This window comes from Coregonus lavaretus (genome assembly GCF_964263955.1).
Source record: "Coregonus lavaretus genome assembly, chromosome: 25".
Lineage (NCBI taxonomy): Eukaryota > Metazoa > Chordata > Actinopteri > Salmoniformes > Salmonidae > Coregonus > Coregonus lavaretus.
In genome coordinates this window covers 40,220,961-40,244,853 of record NC_140012.1, presented here as the reverse complement: position 1 = coordinate 40,244,853, position 23,893 = coordinate 40,220,961, and the positions used below count along the sequence as shown (strand labels likewise).

Genomic DNA, 23,893 nt, shown 5'->3' with positions numbered 1-23,893 from the left:
CATGGGAAACAAATGTTTACATTGCCAAAGCAAGTGAAATAGATAATAAACAAAATTGAAATAAACAATAAAAAAATGTACAGTAAACATTACACTCACTAACGTTCCAAAATAATAAAGACATTTCAAATGTAGTTAAAGTACAAAAGGGAAAATAAATAAATATGGGTTGTATTTACAATGTTGTTTGTTCTTCACTGGTTGCCCTTTTCTTGTGCCAACAGGTCACAAATCTTGCTGCTGTGATGGCACACTGCGGTATTTCACCTAATAGATATGGGAGTTTATCAAAATTGAATTTGTTTACTTCACCATGTAGATATGGGGGGTTTGTTTTCAAATTCTTTGTGTATCTGTGTAATCTGAGGGAAATATGTGTCTCTAATATGGTCGTACATTTGGCAGGAGGTTAGGAAGTGCAGCTCAGTTTCCACCTCATTTTGTGGGCAGTGTGCACATAGCCTGTCTTCTCTTGAGAGCCAGGTCTCTCTCTCTCTCTCTCTCTCTCTCTCTCTCCCCGGTCTCTCTCTCGCTCTCTCTCCCCGGTCTCTCTCTCTCTCTCTCTCTCTCTCTCTCTCTCTCTCTCTCTCTCTCTCTCTCCTCTCTCTCTCTCTCTCTCTCTCTCTCTCTCTCTCTCTCTCTCAATTTCAATTTAATTTCAATGTAAGGGCTTTATGTTAACATTGAGAAAGCAAGTGAAGTAGATAGTAAACAAAAGTGAAATAAACAAATATTAACAGTAAACATTACACTCAGAAGTTCCAAAAGCATAAAGACATTTCAAATGTCATATTATGTATATATACAGTGTTGTGCACATAGCTTGTCTCTCTTGAAAGCCAGGCCTCTCTCTCTCTCTCTCTCTCTCTCTCTCTCTCTCTCTCTCTCTCTCAAATCAATTCAATTTAAATGTAAGGGCTTTATTGGCATGGGAAACGTAATGTTAACATTGCCAAAGCAAGTGAAGTAGATAGTAAACAAAAGTTAGGAAGTGCAGCTCAGTTTCTACCTCCTTTTGTGGGCAGTGTGCACATAGCCTGTCTTCTCTTGAGAGCCAGGTCTGCCTACGGCGGCCTTTCTCAATAGCAAGGCTATGCTCACTGAGTCTGTACATAGTCAAAGCTTTCCTTAAGTTTCGGTCAGTCACAGTGGTCCGGTATTCTGCCAATGTGTACTCTCTGTTTAGGGCCAAATAGCATTCTAGTTTGCTCTGTTCTTTTTGTTAATTCTTTCCAATGTGTCAAGTAATTCTCTTTTTGTTTTCTCAAGATTTGGTTGAGCTTTGTGGAAGTTATCTGTGGCGCTGATGTTTAGGCCGAGGTATGTATAGTTTTTTGTGTGCTCAAGGGCAGATGGAATTTGTATTTGTGGTCCTGGCAACTGGACCTTTTTTGGAATACCATTATTTTTGTCTTACTGAGATTCACTGTCAGGGCCCAGGTCTGACAGAATCTGTGCAGAAGATCTAGGTGCTGCTGTAGGCCCTCCTTGGTTGGTGACAGAAGCACCAGATCATCAGCAAACAGTAGACATTTGACTTCAGATTCTAGTAGGGTGAGGCCGGGTGCTGCAGACTGTTCTAGTGCCCTCGCCAATTCATTGATATATATGTTGAAGAGGGTGGGGCTTAAACTGCATTCCTGTCTCACCCCACGGCCCTGTGGAAAGAAATGTGTGTGTTTTTTGCCAATTTTAACTGCACACTTGTTGTTTGTGTACATGGATTTTATATTGTTGTATGTTTTTCCCCCAACGCCACTTTTCATCAATTTGTATAGCAGACCCTCATGCCAAATTGAGTCAAAAGCCTTTTTGAAATCAACAAAGCATGAGAAGACTTTGCCTTTGTTTTGGTTTGTTTATTTGTCAATTAGGGTGTGCAGGGTGAATACGTGGTCTGTTGTACGGTAATTTGGTAAAAAGCCAATTTGACATTTGCTCAGTACATTGTTTTCACTGAGGAAATGAACTAGTCTGCTGTTGATGGTAATGCAGAGGATTTTCCCAAGGTTGCTGTTGACGCATATCCCACGGTAGTTATTGGGGTCAAATTTGTCTCCACTTTTGTGGATTGGGGTTATCAGTCCTTGGTTCCAAATATTGAGGAAGATGCCAGAGCTAAGGATGATGTTAAAGAGTTTAAGTATAGCCAATTGGAATTTGTGGTCTGTATATTTTATCATTTCATTGAGGATACCATCAACACCACAAGCCTATTTGGGTTGGAGGGTTTGTATTTTGTCCTGTAGTTCATTCAATGTAATTGGAGAATCCAGTGGGTTCTGGTAGTCTTTAATAGTTGATTCTAAGATTTGCATTTGATCATGTATATTTTTTTGCTGTTTGTTCTTTGTTATAGGGACCAAAATGATTAGAGAAGTGGTTTACCCATACATCTCTGCTTTGGATAGAGAGCTCTTGGTGTTTGTTTTCCAATTTTCCCAGAAGTGGTTAGAGTCTATGGATTCTTCAATTACATTGAGCTGATTTCTGACATGCTGTTCCTTTGTTTTAGTTTTTGTTGTCATTTAGCAGAAGCTCTTATCCAGAGCAACTTACAGGAGCAATTAGGGTTAAGTGCCTTGCTCAAGGGCACATCGACAGATTTTTCACCTAGTCAGCTCGGGGATTAGAACCAGCGACCTTTCGGTTACTGGCACAACGCTCTTAACCACTAAGCTACCTGCCGCCCGTAGTGTATTTCTGTATTGTTTTAGTGATTCACCATAGTGAAGGCGTAGGCTCAGGTGTTCTGGGTCTCTACGTTTTTGGTTGGATAGGTTTCTCAATTTCTTTCTTAGGTTTTTGCATTCCTCATCAAACCATTTGTCATTGTTGTTACTTTTCTTCGGTTTTCTGTTAGAGATTTTTAGATTTGATAGGGAAGCTGAGAGGTCAAATATACTGTTTAGGTTTTCTACTGCCAAGTTACAGTGGAACGTTTTGTCCAGGAAGTTGTCTAAAAGGGATTGAATTTGTTGTTGCCTAATTGTTTTTTGGTAGGTTTCGACGCTACTTTCCTTCCATCTATAGCGTTTCTTAATATTATTCAGTTCCTTTGGCTTTGATGCCTCATGATTGAGTATTGCTCTGTTCAAGTAGACTGTGATTTTGCTATGGTCTGATAGGGGTGTCAGTGGGCTGCCTGTGAACGCTCTGAGAGACTCTGGGTTGAGGTCAGTGGGCTGACTGTGAACGCTCTGAGAGACTCTGGGTTGAGGTCAGTGATAAAGTCGTCTACAGTACTACTGCCAAGAGATGAGCTATAGGTGTACCTACCATAGCAGTCCCCTCGAAGCCTACCATTGACTATGTACATACCCAGCGTGCGACAGAGCTGCAGGAGTTGTGACCCATTTTTGTTGGTTATGTTGTCGTAGTTGTGCCTAGGGGGGCATATGGGGGAGGGAATGCTGTCACCTCCAGATAGGTGTTTGTCCCCCTGTGTGCTGAGGGTGTCAGGTTCTTGTCCAGTTCTGGCATTTAGGTCGCCACAGACTAGTACATGTCCCTGGGTCTGGAAATGATTGATTTCCCCCTCCAGGATGGAGAAGCTTTCTTCATTAAAGTATGGGGATTCTAGTGGGGGGATATCGGTAGCACACAGGAGGACATTTTTATCTCTGTTGAGATAATTTCCTTTTGAATTTCTAGCCAAATGTTTTGATTAATTTAATAGAGTGAGTTAGGTCTGCTCTATACCAAATTAGCATACCTCCTGAGTCCCTTCCCTGTTTGACACCTGGTAGTTTGGTGGATTGGACTACCAGCTCTCTGTAACCATGTTTCTTGTAGGATGACAATGTCTGTGTTTCCGATTTCTTTGGTGAAGTCCAGGTTCTTGCTCTTTAGGCCAAAGGCAGATGACCTCAGGCCTTGGATATTCCAGGATGAAATAGTGAAGGCTTTGTGTTCCATAAAGTGTCTAATGTTGTTGGTCGTGTGGTAATCAGGAGGGGTGCTGTTTGTCCGGCTGTGATGGGTCTAGGGTGTACTGTTCTTTTTTTTTTGGGGGGGGGGGGGGGGGGGGTTCACCCCAATTTCATGGTATCCAATTGGTAGTGACAGTCTTATCCCATCGCTGCAACTCCCGTATGGACACGGGAGAGGCAAAGGTCGAGAGTCGTGCGTCCTCTCTCGCTCTCTCAGTGCATGCTGGGAGTTTTTTGCAGTTTGAGTGTTTGGTGTGGAGGGCTCTGTCCTAACTTATTTTCTTGATTCTTTCCTTGGTCTTTTCTTTCAATTTTTATTTTCTATGGTGCTTAATGCACTGTTTGCTTTAGTGGTACCCAAAGTTAGGGAGGACGAGGACAGAGGTTTAGTTTCCTGGGGGTTTTGAACGGTGTGGCGTGAGCGATGGCTTCACAGCCTAGCGCGCAGGAGACGCTGTCGTTACGGCATGGATTCAGGTGTGTTCCCAAGAATAGAATTAAGGTGGAGGAGGTTCTGCTCGTGGTCGGCGAACAGGTAGGAGCTGAATTTATACATTCCGCTTCCAGAATGAACAAAGCTGTGGTTGTGTTCATGAAAAGAGCAAATTTGGTGGGTAGGCTCATTTCTAGTGGAATATTTGTAAGGGGTGTGTTGGTGCCAATTTCTCCTCTTTCTACCCCTTCGACTAGGGTGGTAGTTGCAAATTTGCCTCCGTTTATTACGGATGATCAAATCAGGAAGGAGCTGAGTCATTTTGGTAAGTTTGCTAGTGGTTTTCGTGTACTGTCGGCAGGTTTTCAGGCAGATGCCGTCAAGCATGTTGTTTCGTTCCGGAGGCAAGTGTTCATGTTTCTGAATAACAATGAGCAACAGTTAAATGTGCAGTTTAAAGTGAGGCATGGGGAGGGGCTCTACGCAGGTTGAGCGACTAGGGGGGCCAGAAGAGGGTGTCAAGCGGAAGAGGAAAAAGAGGGAGAAGAAAGGAGGTGAGAGGGCAGAGGCTGGTGTGGTGAAAGGCACCAAGGAAACTTTGCCTGGTGCTGGGGGAGAGGCCCCGACCAGAGAGAAAGGGCAGGTGGTCTGGATGGGAGATGGAGATGAGGAGGAGGAAGGTGAGTCTGAGGAAGAGAACGATGAGGAGGATTTATTTTCAGTCTCCTCCTCAATGGGTCCAGAGCTGACAGCCAGTCAGTCAGAGGGGTCAAAGTACACGGTGAGGGAACTGTCAAGGTTCCTGAATGAGACTAAGGGGAAAAAAGTTAATTGAGGCTTTTTTTTTTTGCGATCCGGGAAAGTTTATAAGATCAGTACAACATGCTATGAAAAATGAGGGGCATGGTGTCCTCTCACCCAGGAAACGGTTTAGGTTGAGGAAGTGGGTCACAACCATGCGTAAAGGTCCACCTTCAGACACTGTTTAGATTAAAGTTTTCTTTCTGGCACTGGGGCTTTTTGAGCTTTGCTATTGGTCTCTGTCTTTGCTGGCTTTTCTCCCACTTCTTATGGAGACTCTTTGGGTAGGCTCGCTTAATATTAATGGCACCAGAGATGCAGGAAAGAGGAGTGCGTTCGGTGAATATGTAAAACAAAAAAAGTACATGTGTTGTTTCTGCAGGAGACGCATAGTGATGTGGTGAATGAAGTTGATTGGGGGCTCTGGTGGAATGGGGCAAGTGTGCTGAGCCATGGGACAAATGTTAGTGCAGGGGTGGCAGTCCATTTTGTACAGGGTCTGTCTGTAAAAATGTGCTCCTCAAAAGAGGTGTGTAGGGGTAGACTGCTTGTAGTAAAAGCAGAAATTAACATCAGGGGTTTTGTCTTTATAAATGTGTATGCGCCTAACACAGGGAGAGAGAGGGGGCTTCTATTTGGGTGTTTTAGACAGGAACTCTCAAAGGTATCGCCTGAGGAGACGCTGGTGGTCGGTGGGGACAGGAACTGTATGATGGATTTGACGAAAGACAGAAATGGGGAGAAGCCTCATTCAGGCTCAGTGGGGGTGTTAAGGGACATCATTAATCAATTTGACCTAATGGATGTTTGGAGAAGTAGACATCCCAACACAAGACAGTATACAGTTGAAGTCGGAGGTTTACATACGCCTTAGCCAAATACATTTAAACTCAGTTTTTCACAATTCCTGACATTTAATCCTAGTAAAAATTCCCTGTCTTAGGTCAGTTAGGATCACCACTGTATTTTAAGAATGTGAGTAGAATAATAGTAGAGAGAATGATTTATTTCAGCTTTTATTTCTTTCATCACATTCCCAGTGGGTCAGAAGTTTACATACACTCAATTAGTATTTGGTAGCATTGCCTTTAAATTGTTTAACTTGGGTCAAATGTGTCGGGTAGTCTTCCATAAGCTTCCCACAATAAGTTGGGTGAATTTTGGCCCATTCCTCCTGACAGAGCTGGTGTAACTGAGTCAGGTTTGTAGGCCTCCTTGCTCGCACATGCTTTTTCAATTTTGCCCACATATTTTCTATAGGATTGAGGTCAGGGCTTTGTGATGGCCACTCCAATACCTTGACTTTGTTGTCCTTAAGCCATTTTGCCACAACTTTGGAAGTATGCTTGGGGTCATTGTCCATTTGGAAGACCCATTTGCGACCAAGCTTTAACTTCCTGACTGATGTCTTGAGATGTTGCTTCAATATATCCACATATTTTTCCTTCCTCATGATGCCATCTATTTTGTGAAGTGCACCAGTCCCTCCTGCAGAAAAGCACCCCCACAGCATGATGCTGCCACCCCCGTGCTTCACAGTTGGGATGGTGTTCTTCGGCTTGCAAGCCACCCCCTTTTTCCTCCAAACATAACGATGGTCATTATAGCCAAACAGTTATATTTTTGTTTCATCAGACCAGAGGACATTTCTCCAAAAAGTACAATCTTTGTCCCCATGTGCAGTTGCAAACCGTAGTCTGGCTTTTTTATGGCGGTTTTGGAGCAGTGGCTTCTTCCTTGCTGAGCGGCCTTTCAGGTTATGTCAATATAGGACTCGTTTTACTGTGGATATAGATACTTTTGTACCTGTTTCCTCCAGCATCTTCACAAGGTCCTTTGCTGTTATTCTGGGATTGATTTGCACTTTTCGCACCAAAGTATGTTCATCTCTAAGAGACAGAACGCATCTCCTTCCTGAGTGGTATGACGGCTGCGTGGTCCCATGGTGTTTATACTTGCGTACTATTGTTTGTACAGATGAACATGGTACCTTCAGGCGTTTGGAAAACTTGTGGAGGTCTACAATTTTTTTTGTCTGAGGTCTTGGCTGATTTATTTTGATTTTCCCATGATATCAAGCAAAGAGGCACTGAGTTTGAAGGTACACCTTGAAATACATCCACAGGTACACCTCCAATTGACTCAAATGATGTCAATTAGCCTCAGAATCTTCGAAAGCCATGACATAATTTTCTGGAATTTTCCAAGCTGTTTAAAGGCACCGTCAACTTAGTGTATTCAAACTTCTGACCCACTGGAATTGTGATACAGTGAATTATAAGTGAAATAATCTGTCTGTAAACAATTGTTGGAAAAATTACTTGTGTCATGCACAAAGTAGATGTCCTAACCGACTTGCCAAAACTATAGTTTTTTAAAAAGAAATGTGTGGAGTGGTTGAAAACCGAGTTTTAATGACTCCAACCTAAGTGTATGTAAACTTCCGATTTCAACTGTACATGGGTGAAGGTCTTTGGGGCAAAGGTGAGTGCAGCCCGGCTTGATCGATTGTACATGTCCAGGAATCAGAGCAATAGGCTGCTGGGCGCTACCATTCTCCCGGTGGGAGGTGAGACCACGGTCGTTGTGGAACGGGTAGGGGTTGTAATTTCCCTCTGGGTAGTTGTCTAGGCGCCTTACACTGGGCGCACACCGAGCAGGAGAAAACATAAACCCTCACGTCCTTAGCTAAAGTGGGCCACCAGTACTTTCCACTAAGGCAGTGAGTGCACTGTCCGACCAATACCAGGATGGCCAGAGGAAGGTGACATGTTAGCCCAATATATTAATCGATCACGAACCTCGAGCTGCACGTACTTTCGACCCTCTGGACACTGTGGGGGAGTAGGATCGGTACGTAACGCCCGCATCAACCTACTCCGGAATTATGGGAGTAGGCTCAATGGACCTCTCCTCTGTGTCATATAGTCGGGACATGGCGTCTGCCTTAGCGTTCTGTGACCCTGGTCTATAGGTGAGCGTAAATACAAATCGGGTGAAAAACATAGCCCACCTAGCCTGGCGAGGGTTCAGCCTCCTCGCCGCCCGGATGTACTCCAGGTTACGATGGTCAGTCAAAATGAGAAAAGGGTGTTTAGCCCCCTAAAGCCAATGCCTCCACACCTTCAGGGTTTGCACCACAGCGAACAGCTCCCTGTCCCCCACATCATAATTGCGCTCCGCCGGACTGAGCTTCTTAGAAAAGAAAGCACAGGGGCAGAGTTTAGGTGGCGTACCCGAGCGCTGAGACAGTACAGCACCGATCCCAGCCTCGGACGCATCCACCTCAACTTGGAACGCCAAAGAGGGATCCGGATGTGCCAGCACTGGAGCCGAGGTAAACAGGTCCTTCAGATGCCTAAAAGCCCTGTCTGCCTCAGCCGTCCACTGCAGACGCACCGGACCCCCCTTTAGCAGGGAGGTAATGGGAGCTGCTACCTGCCCAAAGCCCTGGATAAACCTCTGGTAGTAATTGGCAAAACCCAAGAACCGCTGAACCTCCTTCACCGTGGAGGGAGTCTGCCAATTGCGCACGGCTGAAACACGGTCAATCTCCATCTCCACCCCTGACGCGGACAACCGGTGTCCCAGGAAGGAGATGGACTCCTGGAAGACATTTCTCCGCCTTTGCATACAGGTCATGCTCCAACAGTCTACCAAGCACCCAACGAACCAGGGACACATGCTCTGCGCGGGTAGCGGAGTATATTAGAATGTCATCAATATACACCACTACACCCTGTCCATGCAAGTCCCGGAAAATCTCATCCACAAACGATTGGAAGACTGAAGGAGCATTCATTAAACCGTATGGCATGACGAGGTACTCATAGTGACCCGAGGTGGTACTGAATGCTGTCTTCCACTCATCTCCCTCCCTAATGCGCACCAGGTTGTACGCGCTCCTGAGATCCAATTTTGTGAAGAATCGCGCCCCGTGTAATGACTCCGTCATACTAGCAATCAGAGGGAGAGGATAGCTGTATTTGATGGTGATCTGATTGAGACCACGGTAGTCAATACACGGGCGTAAACCCCCATCTTTCTTCTTCACAAAAAATAAACTTGAGGACGCAGGGGAAGTGGACGGCCGTATGTATCCCTGTCTCAGCGATTCGGCGACATATGTTTCTATAGCCGCTGTCTCCTCCTGAGACAGAGGATACACATGACTACGGGGAAGCGCAGCGCCTACTTGGAGGTTTATCGCACAATCCCCCTGTCGATGGGGTGGTAATTGAGTCGCCTTCTTTTTACAGAAGGCGAGAGCCAAATCGGCATATTCAGGTGGAATGTGCATGGTGGGAACTTGGTTCGGACTTTCCACCATCGTGGCCCCTACGGAAACACCCACACACCTCCCGACACACTGATCAGACCATCCCTTGAGAGCCCTCTGTTGCCATGAAATGTTGGGGTCATGAGACGTCAACCAGGGAAGCCCCAAAACCACGGGAAACGCAGGAGAGTCAATCAAATACAAACAAATTATCTCCTCGTGGCCCTCCTGCGTTTTCATCCTGAGAGGCGCCGTGACCTCCCTAATCAACCCAGACCCCAAAGGGCGGCTATCTAGGGCATGGATAGGGAAGGGCACATCCACTGGAACAATAGGAATCCCTAACTTATGGGTGAACTGGCGATCGATAAAATTCATAGCTGCGCCTGAATCGACTAGCGCCTTATGCTGGGAATGAGGAGAAACCTCGGGAAACACAACTTTAATACACATATGCGCAACAGGGAGCTCTGGGTGAGTTGGGCGCCTACTCACCTGGAATGACTCATCAGTGCGCGGCCTACTGCCTCGATTCCGAGGAGACCCTCCCCAGCACCGACCAGCAGTGTGTCCACTGCGGCCACAGTTGGTGCAGGAGACGGCATCTCTCCTGGTCTCTCTCCTAGTACCAGCACCTCCGAGCGCCATAGGGGTCGGCTCGGAAGTGCTGGGGGATGGAATGGACGGCCCCGAGTCCGGACGTCCGCGGGTATCCAACAGGGTGTCCAGGCGAATCGACATGTCCACCAGTTGATCGAAGTTTAGGTTGGTGTCCCTGCAGGCCAATTTCCGACGCACATCCTCCCTCAGGCTACATCTGTAGTGGTCGATGAGGGCCCTCTCATTCCATCCCGCGTTGGCAGCCAGCGTCCGGAAGTCCAGTGTGAACTCCTGCGCGCTCCTCTTCCCCTGTCGGAGGTGGAATAGACGCTCACCAGCCGCTTTACCCTCTGGTGGATGATCGAATACTGCCCTGAAGCGGGGGATGAACTCTGCATAGTTGACAGTAGCGGCGTCTATTCCCCCCCACTCTGCGTTGGCCCACTCCAGCGCCTTGCCGGACAGACAGGAGATGAGGGCGGACACGCTCTCGTATCCCGAGGGCGCCGGGTGGATGGTTGCCAGGTAGAGTTCCACCTGGAGCAGGAAACCCTGACACCCGGCAGCTGTACCATCATAAGCCCTCGGGAGCGAGAGCCGAATCCTACTGGAGCCCGGAGATGAAGCGATGGGCATAGCTGATGGTGGTGGTATCATCGGAGGAGGTGTAGGCAAACCTCTTCTTTCCCATCGCTCCATGGTGTTCACCACCCGTTCCATGGCGGTGCCGAGAGCCTGGATCATGGCCGCTTGTTGTTCTACGCGCTCTTCCATTGATCCAGCTGGCACCGCCGCTCCTGCTGACTCCATGTCTTATGGTGCGTAATTCTGTCAAAGCGACGTGTATGCGGTAGGCGAAGTCAAGAGCAGGACACCGAGCAACTGGCAGATACTTTACTGGATACAGTGCAAATCCAAAGTACAAAGCCAACCTCATACAGAGAGGAACGATACAACCCGCACACATGGGCAACTGCCGAAAAGACCAAAACAATTACGCACAATACACAATGAGAAACAGAGGGTTATAAAGGGAACACAATAAAACATAATGGGAAACAGGTGTAAACAATAAAGACCAAACAAGACAAACACCGAAACATAGATCGGCAGCATCTAGTACTCCGGGGACGACGAACGCCGAAGCCTGCCCGAGCAAGGAGGAGGAGCAGCCTCGGCTGAATCCGTGACACCAACAAAAAACATAGAGACCCAGAAAACCTGAGCCTACGCCTTCACTATGGTGAATCACGAAAACAATATAGAAATACACTACGGAAAAAGAAGGAACAGCATGTCAGAAATCAGCTCAATGTATTTGAACAATACATAGACTCTAACCACTTCTGGGAAAATTGGAAAACACTAAACAAACAACAACACAAAGAGCTATCTATCCAAAACGGAGATGTATGGGTAAACCACTTCTCCAATCTTTTAGGTCCCTATAACAAAGAACAAACAGCAAAAAAATATACATGATCAAATGAAAATCTTAGAATCAACTATTAAAGACTACCAGAACCCACTGGAGTCTTTATTCTTTTGGAACTTCTGAGTGTAATGTTTATTTCACTTTTGTTTACTATCTACTTCACTTGCTTTGTCAATGTTAACATACGTTTCCCATGCAAATAAAGCCCTTAAATTGAATTGAATTGAAATTGAGAGAGCGAGAGAGAGGGAGTGATGGACAGAGAGAGAGACAGAGAGAGAGCCCGCTAATTATCAAAATCCAGAAAAGAGCCGTTCAATTCTATAACCACTTAAAAGGAAGCGATTCCCAAACCTTCCATAACAAAGCCATCACCTACAGAGAGATAAACTTGGAGAAGAGTCCCCTAAGTAAGCTGGTCCTGGGGCTCTGTTCACAAACACAAACAGACCCCACAGAGCTTCAGGACAACAACAACAACACAATTAGACCCAACCAAATCATGAGAAAACAAAAAGAGAATTACTTGACACATTGGAAAGAATTAACAAAAAAACAGAGCAAACTAGAATGCTATTTGGCCCTAAACAGAGAGTGACAGAAACCTGACCACTGTGACTGACCCAAACTTAAGGAAAGCTTTGACTATGTACAGACTCAGTGAGCATAGCCTTGCTATTGAGAAAGGCCGCCGTAGGCAGACCTGGCTCTCAAGAGAAGACAGGCTATGTGCACACTGCCCACAAAATGAGGTGGAAACTGAGCTGCACTTCCTAACCTCCTGCCAAATGTATGACCATATTAGAGACACATATTTCCCTCAGATTACAGAGATCAACAAAGAATTTGAAAACAAACCCAATTTTGATAAACTCCCTTATCTACTGGGTGAAAAACCACAGTGTGCCATCACAGCAGCAAGATTTGTGACCTGTGGCCACAAGAAAAGGGCAACCAGTGAAGAACAAACACCATTGTAAATACAATCCATATTTATGTTGTTTTTTTTCTTCCCATTTGTACTTGAATTATTTGCACATTGTTACAACACTGTATATAGACATACTATGACATTTGAAATGTCTTTATTCTTTTGGAACTTCTGAGTGTAATGTTTACTGTTACTTTTTATTGTTTATTTCACTTTTGTTTACTATCTACTTCACTTGCTTTGGCAATGTTAACATACGTTTCCCATGCCAATAAAGCCCTTAAATTGAAATTGAAATTGAAATTGAATTGAGAGAGATTTAGAGAGAGAGAGAGAGAGAGATAAAATAGAGGGAGAAAGTAACAAATAAAGGGAAGAATAATTGATTTGTTCCTACCCATTTAGTTTCCTTTCTACATTGCTGCTCCTTTCATGTGTGTGTGTGTGTGTGTGTGTGTGTGTGTGTGTGTGTGTGTGTGTGTGTGTGTGTGTGTGTGTGTGTGTGTGTGTGTACCTCTGTACTTGGTGACCATAGCAGAGTTGAGACAGCGGGGTTCCTGGAATGTGACCGTGAGAGTGCAGCTACTGGTTACACTCAGATGCACTGCAGACGGAGGCTCCGGCACACCTACAAATCAAAATCAAATCACATCAAATGCGCATTTTAGAAAGCCCTTTTTAGTTGTCACAAAGTGCTTTACATATGGCCCAGCCTAAAACCCCAAAGAGCAAGCAATGCAAAGGCAGAAACACAGTGGCTAGGAAAAACTCCCTAGAGAGGAACCAGGCATAGAGGGGGGCCAGTCCTCTTCTGGCTGTACTGGTAGAGAGGAACCAGGCTTAGAGGGGGGGGGGCAGTCCTCTTTTGGCTGTACCTGGTAGAGAGGAACCAGGCTTAGAGGGGGGGGGGGGGGGGCAGTCCTGTTCTGGCTGTACCTGGTAGACAGGAACCAGGCTTCGAGGGGGGGCCAGTCCTCTTCTGGCTGTGCCTGGTAGAGAGGAACCAGGAACCAGGCTCAGAGGCAGGGCCAGTCCTCTTCTGGCTCTACTGGTTTAAGAGTACATTAAAGCCAGATGGTTTTTTATGATGTGTTAACCTGATATTGCTACACTCGTGAATTCTACGACTGCTTGAAATTAGCTACATGAGCTGTAACCTGATTTAAGGTGTGCATTTAAGTGAGCAGTCAGAGTATACTGCCAGCCCAAACATATGATTGTGTGTTCAGTTTAGATGGGGCACAAACACAACAACACACATTTACCTTACTGATAGAGAAGCAGATAATGTGTGTTTATCAAATCAAAGTTGATTTGTCACGTGCACAGGACACAGCAGGTGTAAACAGTACAGTGAAATGCTTACTTGTAAGCTCTTCCTTAACAATGCATTATTCAATATCAAAGGTAAAGAAATAGTGTGTGTGTGTGTGTGTGTGTTTGTTTGCGTAAGTGCATGTGTGTGTGTCCAATACACACTCGCTCCTCTCCTCCAATCCTCCTCTTAACCTCCTCTCCTCCTCTCCTCCTAACCTCCTCTCCTCCTCTCCTCCTCTCCTCCTGTCCTCTCCTCCTCTCCTCCTCTCCTCCTGTCCTCTCCTCCTCTCCTCCTGTCCTCTCCTCCTGTCCTCCTCCCCTCCTCTCTTCCTCCCCTCCTCTCCTCCTGTCCTCCTGTCCTCCTGTCCCCCCTCCTGTCCTCCTCCCATCCTCCTCTCCTCTTATCCTCCTCTCCTCCTGTACTCTCCTCCTGTCCTCCAGTCCTCCTCCCCTCCTCTCTTCCTCTCCTCCTGTCCTCCTGTCCTCCTCCCCTCCTCTCTGCCAGTCCTCCTCTCTTCCTGTCCTCTCTTCCTGTCCTCCTGTCCTCCTCCCCTCCTCTCTTCCAGTCCTCCTCTCTTCCTGTCCTCTCTTCCTGTCCTCCTGTCCTCCTCTCCTCCTGTCCTCCTCTCCTCCTCCCCTCCTCTCCTCCTCTCTTTCAGTTCCTCCCCTCCTCCCCTCCTCCTGTATTTTTTATCTCAGCAGTATATGATAAGGGTTGTATGAAGATGATAGAACACTCTCCCCTCTATTCTCTCAACGTTCATCCTGGCTGTTTCCAGCAGGCTGTACTTCCACGCCGGTTAGTAATCATCCAGGCTGTTTCCAGCAGGCTGTACTTCCACGCCGGTTAGTAATCATCCAGGCTGTTTCCAGCAGGCTGTACTTCCACGCCGGTTAGTAATCATCCAGGCTGTTTCCAGCAGGCTGTACTTCCACGCCGGTTAGTAATCATCCTGGCTGTTTCCAGCAGGCTGTACTTCCACGCCGGTTAGTAATCATCCTGGCTGTTTCCAGCAGGCTGTACTTCCACGCCGGTTAGTAATCATCCTGGCTGTTTCCAGCAGGCTGTACTTCCACGCCGGTTAGTAATCATCCTGGCTGTTTCCAGCAGGCTGTACTTCCACGCCGGTTAGTAATCATCCTGGCTGTTTCCAGCAGGCTGTACTTCCACGCCGGTTAGTAATCATCCTGGCTGTTTCCAGCAGGCTGTACTTCCACGCCGGTTAGTAATCATCCTGGCTGTTTCCAGCAGGCTGTACTTCTACGACCTAGCCCAAAGTAGTGCACTATAAAGGGAATAGGGTGCCATTTGGACAGAAACTGTGAAGTCTGGACAACCTGACAGCCATTATAACCTCACTCAGATTTCCTCCCAGCCTGTCTGGCACCTTTGATACATACACAATCTCAGACCAGACACCTCCCAGGTGTGTGTGTGTGTGTGTGTGTGTGTGTGTGTGTGTGTGTGTGTGTGTGTGTGTGTGTGTGTGTGTGTGTGTGTGTGTGTGTGTGTGCGTTCTAAAGACGTGCTGGGGTTGTTGGGTTCACTCTTACAATCAGGTTGTTCTCTTCAAAAAAGACATAGAAAATAGAATAGGACTAGATATAGAAAATAGATTCTATAAAATCCTCCACCACGGCATTGCCTTAGGCCAGAGGTATTCAACTCTTATCCTACGAGGACCGGAGCCTGCTTCTTTTCTGTTCTACCTGATAATTAATTGTACCCACATGGTGTCCCAGGTCTAAATCAGTCCCTGATTAGAGGGGAACAATGAGGGGAACAAAAAACAAAAAACGCTGTGGAACTGGCTTCGAGGCCCAGAGTGGAGTTTGAGGGCCCTAGGCTGTTCTCACACACACACACACACAGCCTCCCCACATCACACACACACACACACAATCCCAACATACTCACGTGCGTGCTGGAAGCCAGTCGTCATGCGTTTGTAGAGCTTGCTCCTCCACTCCCAGGCTCGGAGCTGCTTGTCCTTGTCACAGGCCTCCAGGGTGAGGCCCTCTCTCTGGGCCTGGGCAGCCAGCTCCCCTGCCTTCCTCTCTGCCTCGATGACCAGGCTGCCAAGGTGGGCCTCACGACTCTCCATACTTACAACTACAAAACAGACACAAAACAGACAAAGTTATTGTCACGACTTCCTCCGAAGCTGCCACCTCTCCTTGTTCGGGCAGGCTTCGGCGTTCGTCGTCCCCGGCCTTCTAGCCACTGCCACTCCGCATCTCATCATTCCATTTGTTTTGTCTTGTTTATTACACACAATTGGTTCATATCCCAGGGAACACTCATCAGTACCTGTATAAGTGTTCCCTCTGCCCCCTTGTCTTTGTGTGTGATTGTTTATTGTGGAGGAGAGAGAAGCTCGGTGGAGCTCCGTGTATTTTATAGTGCCTATTTTGCGCACTGGAGTGATTTTACGCATTTCTGCGTAACTCATTTGCGGAATAAAGCCTGTTATGCTGTGATTTACCCTTCTGCGCCTGACAACTTCGACATCACCGCATCACAGTTATAGACATTACAGTTCTCCTGCTCTCCTCACATCCTGCACCACCATGGAACCAAGGTGGGCCTCACCACTCTAGAACTACTAGAACACAGACAGACATGGGTTGCATTTATGCCACTCAGTCGCGTCACACCATTGTTATGAATGTTCTCAGCCAGAGTAGCCGCCATTTTGAATCAAGTCTAGCTAGCTAGCTCGCAATGGCGGAATATACGTCTCATCTCGACTTTGTGGTAAAAAAATAAATATTTCGAAAAACTAGCTGTAGTCCCCTTATGGTGCACCACCCGACAGGGTTAAACCACTGAAAACGGCAGAAAAGCTGCCAAATCTGACATTTCCTGATGTTTACATCTACCTTATAAACAACCCTTCACCCTACATCAAGGCGGTGACCCGATCCTGTAGGTTCATGCTCTACAACATTCGGAGAGTACGACCCTGCCTTACACAGGAAGCGGCACAGGTCCTAATCCAGGCACTTGTCATCTCCCGTCTGGATTACTGCAACTCGCTGTTGGCTGGGCTCCCTGCCTGTGCCATTAAACCCCTACAACTCATCCAGAATGCCGCAGCCCGTCTGGTGTTCAACCTTCCCAAGTTCTCTCACGTCACCCCGCTCCTCCGCACACTCCACTGGCTTCCAGTTGAAGCTTGCATCTGCTACAAGACCATGGTGCTTGCCTACGGAGCTGTGAGGGGAACGGCACCTCCGTACCTTCAGGCTCTGATCAGTCCCTACACCTAAACGAGGGCATTGCGTTCATCCACCTCTGGCCTGCTGGCCCCCCTACCTCTGCGGAAGCACAGTTCCCGCTCAGCCCAGTCAAAACTCTTCGCTGCTCTGGCACCCCAATGGTGGAACAAGCTCCCTCACGACGCCAGGACAGCGGAGTCACTCACCACCTTCTGGAGACACTTGAAACCCCACCTCTTTAAGGAATTCCTGGGATAGGATAAAGTAATCCTTCTATCCCCCCTTACCCCACCCCAAAGAAATAAATAAATAAATAACATATTGTAAAGTGGTTATCCCACTGGCTATAAGGTGAATGCACCAATTTGTAAGTCGCTCTGGATAAGAGCGTCTGCTAAATGACGTAAATGTAAATGTAAATGTACACTGGAGCAAGCCTAAAGGCATACAAAAGCACCGATGCATTTACAGTGAGGGAAAAAAGTATTTGATCCCCTCTCAATCAGAAAGATTTCTGGCTCCCAGGTGGCTTTTATACAGGTAACGAGCTGAGATTAGGAGCACACTCTTAAAGGGAGTGCTCCTAATCTCAGTTTGTTACTTGTATAAAAGACACCTGTCCACAGAAGAAATCAATCAATCAGATTCCAAACTCTCCACCATGGCCAAGACCAAAGAGCTCTCCAAGGATGTCAGGGACAAGATTGTAGACTTACACAAGGCTGGAATGGGCTACAAGACCATCGCCAAGCAGCTTGGTGAGAAGGTGACAACAGTTGGTGCGTTTATTTGCAAATGGAAGAAACACAAAATAACTGTCAATCTCCCTCGGCTTGGGGCTCCATTCAAGATCTCACCTCCTGGAGTTGCAATGATCATGAGAACGGTGAGGAATCAGCCCAGAACTACACGGGAGGATCTTGTCAATGATCTCAAGGCAGCTGGGACCATAGTCACCAAGAAAACAATTGGTAACACACTACGCCGTGAAAGACTGAAATCCTGCAGCGCCCACAAGGTCCCCCTGCTCAAGAAAGCACATATACATGCCCGTCTGAAGTTTGCCAATGAATATCTGAATGATTCAGAGGAGAACTGGGTGAAAGTGTTGTGGTCAGATGAGACCAAAATCGAGCTCTTTGGCATCAACTCAACTCGCCGTGTTTGGAGGAGGAGGAATGCTGCCTATGACCCCAAGAACACCATCCCCACCGTCAAACATGGAGGTGGAAACATTATGCTTTGGGGGTGTTTTTCTGCTAAGGGGACAGGACAACTTCACCGCATCAAAGGGACGATGGACGGCATCATGTACCATCAAATCTTGGGTGAGAACCTCCTTCCCTCAGCCAGGGCATTGAAAATGGGTCATGGATGGGTATTCCAGCATGACAATGACCCAAAACACACGGCCAAGGCAACAAAGGAGTGGCTCAAGAAGAGGCACATTAAGGTCCTGGAGTGGCCTAGCCAGTCTCCAGACCTTAATCCCATAGAAAATCTGTGGAGGGAGCTGAAGGTTCGAGTTGCCAAACGTCAGCCTCAAAACCTTAATGACTTGGAGAAGATCTGCAAAGAGGAGTGGGACAAAATCCCTCCTGAGATGTGTGCAAACCTGGTGGCCAACTACAAGAAACGTCTGACCTCTGTGATTGCCAACAAGGGTTTTGCCACCAAGTACTAAGTCATGTTTTGCAAAGGGGTCAAATACTTATTTCCCTCATTAAAATGCAAATCAATTTATAACATTTTTGACATGCGTTTTTCTGGATTTTGTTGTTGTTATTCTGTCTCTCACTGTTCAAATAAACCTACCATTAAAATGATAGACTGATCATGTCTTTGTCAGTGGGCAAACGTACAAAATCAGCAGGGGATCAAATACTTTTTTCCCTCACTGTAGATATTTCAGTGCGGGTTGGGTGAATTGGCATTTGCAGAACAGGAAGATTTTCCTTATCACAGGCAAGGTTATACTGCAGTGGGCTAAATCAGGGTCACACAGAGCGTTTCTTGGTAGTCTTATACAAATCTACTTTGAAACCAAAGTATACACCTCACACACATGGTTATGGGCTTTAAAGAAAGAAGACACCTGTTCCATGTCACATACAGAGTTGAAATGTAGAATATTACACTGCATTTGGAAAGTATTCAGAACTCTTGACTTTCTCCACATTCTGTTATTCAGACCCTTTAGTCAGTACTTTCTTGAAGCACCTTTGGCAGCGATTACAGCCTCGAGTCTTCTTGGGTATGACGCTACAAGCTCGGCACACCAGTATTTGGGGAGTTTCTCCCATTATTCTCTGCAGACCCTCTCAAGCTCTGTCAGGTTAGATGGGGAGCGTCGCTGCACAGCTATTTTCAGGTCTTTCCAGAGATGTTAGATTGGATTCAAGTTCGGGCTCTGGCTGGGCCTATCAAGGACATTCACAGACTTGTCCCGAAGCCACTCCTGCGTTGTCTTGGCTGTGTGCTTAGGGTCGTTGTCCTGTTGGAAGGCGAACCTTCACCCCAGTCTGAGGTCCTTAGCGCTCTGGAGCAGGTTTTCATCAAGGATCTCTCTGTACTTTGCTCCATTCATCTTTCCCTCAATCCTGACTAGTCTCCCAGTCCCTGCCGCTGAAAAACATCCCCACAGCATGATGCTGCCACCACCATGCTTCATCATAGGGATGGTGCCAGGTTTCCTCCAGATGTGACGCTTGGCATTCAGGCCAAAGAGTTCAATCTTGGTTTCATCAGACCAGAGAATCTTATTTCTCATGGTCTGAGAGTCCTTTAGGTGCCTTTTGGCAAGTCTCATAGCAAAGAGTCTGAATACTAATGTAAATAAGGCATTTCTGTTTTTTATTTGTAATACATTTTCCAAAAATTTGAAAAACCTGTTTTCGCTTTGTCATTATGGGGTATTGTGTGTAGATAGATGAGGATAAAAATATATATTTTAGAATAAGGCTGTAACTTAACAAAATGTGGAAAAAGGGAAGGGGTACAGAAGACTGAATTGTAACAAAACCATTTGACATGAAACACCAGATTTTCGTTTTTGAATTTCATATAATGTTGAATTTAATGATGAAATTATTAAAGATATTAATAACAGTCCACCCTTGAGGCCACTAGGTCATTTGACTGCTGGAAAGGGCTATAGAAGCTTCCTATCTGTATGTTACAGAAGAGAGGAGTCGCAAACTAAACTATGAACAAACAAGTCAGTGTACTGACCTCAGCAAGATATCCTTCTCTACTCTTCCATCCACCTCCACACTTTTCCACCTGCTGCATGACAGTGAGGTGCTTGAAGAAAACCTGTGTAAGAGTGAGTGCTGTGCTTTCTGTTATCAAGGGCCACTCAGAGAAGTACAGGCCAAAGACCTTGCAGCTCGACATACTTGTTACATCTGACTAGAACACAAACAAACTGACATGGTGGGCGGATCAGAGAGGAGGACCCGTGGATCAGGGGAAAAAACACAGGTTACCATGGGATATAGAACACATGTCACTATGGGATACAGAACACAGGTCCCTATGGGATACAGAACACAGGTGACTATGGGATACAGAACACAGGTCACTATGGGATACAGAACACAGGTCACTATGGGATACAGAACTCAGGTTACCAAGGAAGATGGGAGATTCAGTGAAACACAGATTACCATTAGAGACTGAAAAGAGCCCATGTTTCAGTGAGAGAACACAAAGTTTCAACCTGCTTTGAATGGTCCAATGTGGAGAGAGGATAGACTAGCACTCCCCTGCTTGGAGTCTGAGTGGAACACACAGACAGACGTGTGTTTGGCCTCCCAGATTTGTCATAGTAAAACCCTAGCCCTCGTGCCAGATTGCCAGCCCTCCTCCTCCTCTCCCTGCAGTTGAACAGTGTTGTTCTCTCTCTCTCTCTCTCTCTCTCTCTCTCTCTCTCTCTCTCTCTCTCTCTCTCTCTCTCTCTCTCTCTCTCTCTCTCTCTCTCTCTCTCTCTCTCTCTCTCTCTCTCTCTCTCTCTCTCTCTCTCTCTCTCTCTCTCTCTCTCTCTCGCTCTCTCTCTGAGCCTTCGTCACTGACCATGACAGCAACATAAACAAATAAACACATCTGTAGAAGAAGACCCTCTTTCACGGTCCTCTCACCCTGCCCCTACCCCCTGGGGGTGGAGTGAGGGTGAGTGAGAAAGAGAGAGGATGACAGAGTAAGTAAACAGCCCAGTGATCCTTCCATCCTTCCATTTCGATACCTGGGGGTCTGAGCTAAGTCTGAAGCTGTGTTGCAAATGGCGCACTATGCAGTGCACTACTTTTAACCGAGGCCCATAGGGACCAGGTAGGGAATAAGGTGCCCTTTGGGACACATCCTGAGTCTGGGCTGCAGTGGAAAAGAGTGGCAGTCGTATTAGCCTTGTCGAGGTGCAATTTCCTGCTTCTTCAGGAGTGACAGGCCGATGCAGGCTGTGGTTAATTGATGGGGGCTATAAATTAACACGCAGAGCTGTCCATCCAGCCACACACACACACACACACACACACACACACACACACATGAACATATGCACACAAGCTCACACACTGGCCCATTGTCTGGCCTGCCTGTCGGCCGGTCAGTGCTATGGTGGGATGAGGAGCGGTGGGCCTAAATAAAGTCCCCTGGCGGGACTTGTTAATTATCCCCCAACCCTCTGCATGGCTGAACTACCAGGCCTGTCAGGCCCCCACCCATCCACCCGTTCAGCCCAACCTAGCCAACTCTATCCATGGCTGGGCTACCCCGCCCAACAAGCCCTCACAGTCTCACTGCAAAATTAGACGTTTTTCCCCGTTTCTCCAAACGTCAAATTTAGAAGTTGCTCCAAACGTCAATGTTGCAAAAAAAATAAATAAATGGTATTGAACACGCGATCCTAGGAGCTAGAGCTCGCGGATTACGCCCATCCACCACCCACGTCCACAACACCTTAGCAAGGCTATTTGATGGTAATAGCGCTCCCCATTGCCCCTAGTGGCGACATCCTGTATTTAGAAGTTCTAGGCATATTAGGCACAAAGAAACAACTCTACGGTTAACTTAAGGCATTCATTCCGACTGGGTTAAGTTAAAGGTTAATGTTTGGGATACAGAAACAACTATAGGGTAAACTTCCAATTCCGATTGGTTAACAATTCAGGCATTAATTCCGATTGGTTAAATTAAGGATTAAGGTTTGGGATAGGGTTAATTAACCTTGCTACCTCATTGTTGACGAATGGCGCAGTTGTCTAAGCAGCGTGCTCCCACTCCATAGACCGCAGGCGGCTTCAATCCCAGCTCCCGGTACAGGTTTTTGAATTATTTTTTATTTTCTGCCCGTAGTGGACGGATTTGACACCATCTCCCGAATGTCCTTGTGACCTGCAAAAACGTCAAATTACGACTTGAATCTTGAGTGATCTCTCTGACCCAGCCTGTCAGCCCCCCACCCCACCCAAACCCAGCTAACCCTCTCCATACCTGGTCTGTCAGACCCTGGCACTTGAAGCATAAAGCCCCAGGAGGAAAAACAGAACCGTGTTTACCCCTCTGTTTGTTTACAAGGATCGGTTTGTACCACAGTAAGAGGTGTGTGTGTGTGCCTGCTTGCATGCATGCGTGTGTGTGTGTGTGTGCTCTGTGCGCGCGTGTGTTTTTATAAAAACACTCCGCTTGCTCCACTTTCAGCCCCGGAGGACAATAAATCACTTAGATATAATTGGCAGGGCGTTACATGCATCATTGGAAAAGTTAAACCATTAAACGCCAAACTTTGTCAGGGCTTTTCAGTGGGGAGGTGGGGAGGCCCGGTGGCCCAGAGGCCCCTCCTCTGGCCTGGGTTAGGGTTAGGGGACGTGGGGAGGCCCCTCTAGCCTGGGTTAGGGAGACTCTGAAGTGGCCACTGTTTCACCCCAGACAGACGTGTCACTACCATGTAGCGGAGCAGACGCACTCACACACAAACGGAAGGCTTGTGGGATGCTTTCTTTTTTTTCCTGTCCAGGGATGTTGGACAAGGTAAGAACCACCTGTCTAGGTGAGGTGGAGGAGGGATGAATGGAGAGATGGATGGAAGTGGAGGAGTGAGGGAGCTTATCCAAGCCCGGTAACGTGAGAGCGTGGCTGAGTTGCAGACACAAACACAGCCCCTGTCTGGGTCTAGCCCACACCACAGCACCACCACTCATGCTATCCTCCATTCTGTATGAGGGACAACTCAAGGGAGGAGGGGTGGGGGTCTAGTATACCCCCACTGGTCCATTAGCCGGTCTCTAGGGTTATCTCAAGTACTACAGGCACAGACTACACTAAAGTAATATTGAGTAGAAAATAGAGCTGGAAAGATAAACTACAAATTACTGACACTGACATTGCCTTCCTCTTAAGTATTTTGCTTTGGCTGTAATTTTGCTTCACAACGTTCCTGTAGATTGTTCTAAAACCATTATTTGGTAAGCAGTAATAGCCTATGCACTACTGTAGATTACAGCAATTATAATTTCTAAAGTGAAAGTTGGAAGAGTTGTATTTGAGTGTTTCAGTGAAAGGTTAGTGAGGGAGGCCTCGCTTCCCCAGATGTTTAGTTAATTTCATTCCGATCTCCTTTGCATTAGTGTAGCCTTTTCTGTAGCCTGTCAACTATGCCTCTGTCTATCCCTGTTCTCTCCTCTCTGCACAGGCCATACAAACGCTTCACACCGCGTGGCTGCTGCCTCTCTAACCTGGTGGTCCCTGCACGCACGACCCACGTGGAGTTCCATGTCTCCGGCAGCCTCTGGAACTGCCGTTCTGCGGCCAACAAGGCAGAGTTCATCTCAGCCTATGCTACCCTCCAGTCCCTCGACTTCTTGGCGCTGACGGAAACATGGATTACCACAGAAAATACTGCTACTCCTACTGCTCTCTCCTCGTCAGACCATGTGTTTTCGCATAC

General features: G+C 46.9%; 1 protein-coding gene across 1 annotated transcript in view; it reads right to left on the bottom strand.

Moving 5' to 3' along the window:
• LOC311100913 (ankyrin repeat and fibronectin type-III domain-containing protein 1-like) overlaps positions 1-23,893 on the bottom strand; it is a gene marked incomplete at both ends in the record, with an annotated part of 97,873 nt that overhangs the window by 62,487 nt on the left and 11,493 nt on the right. The window contains 2 exons of the mRNA XM_084141897.1: positions 12,926-13,039; positions 15,647-15,841. Of these exons, the coding sequence (XP_083998023.1) occupies positions 12,926-13,039; positions 15,647-15,841 (309 nt within the window). The remainder of the gene's footprint in view (positions 1-12,925; positions 13,040-15,646; positions 15,842-23,893) is intronic.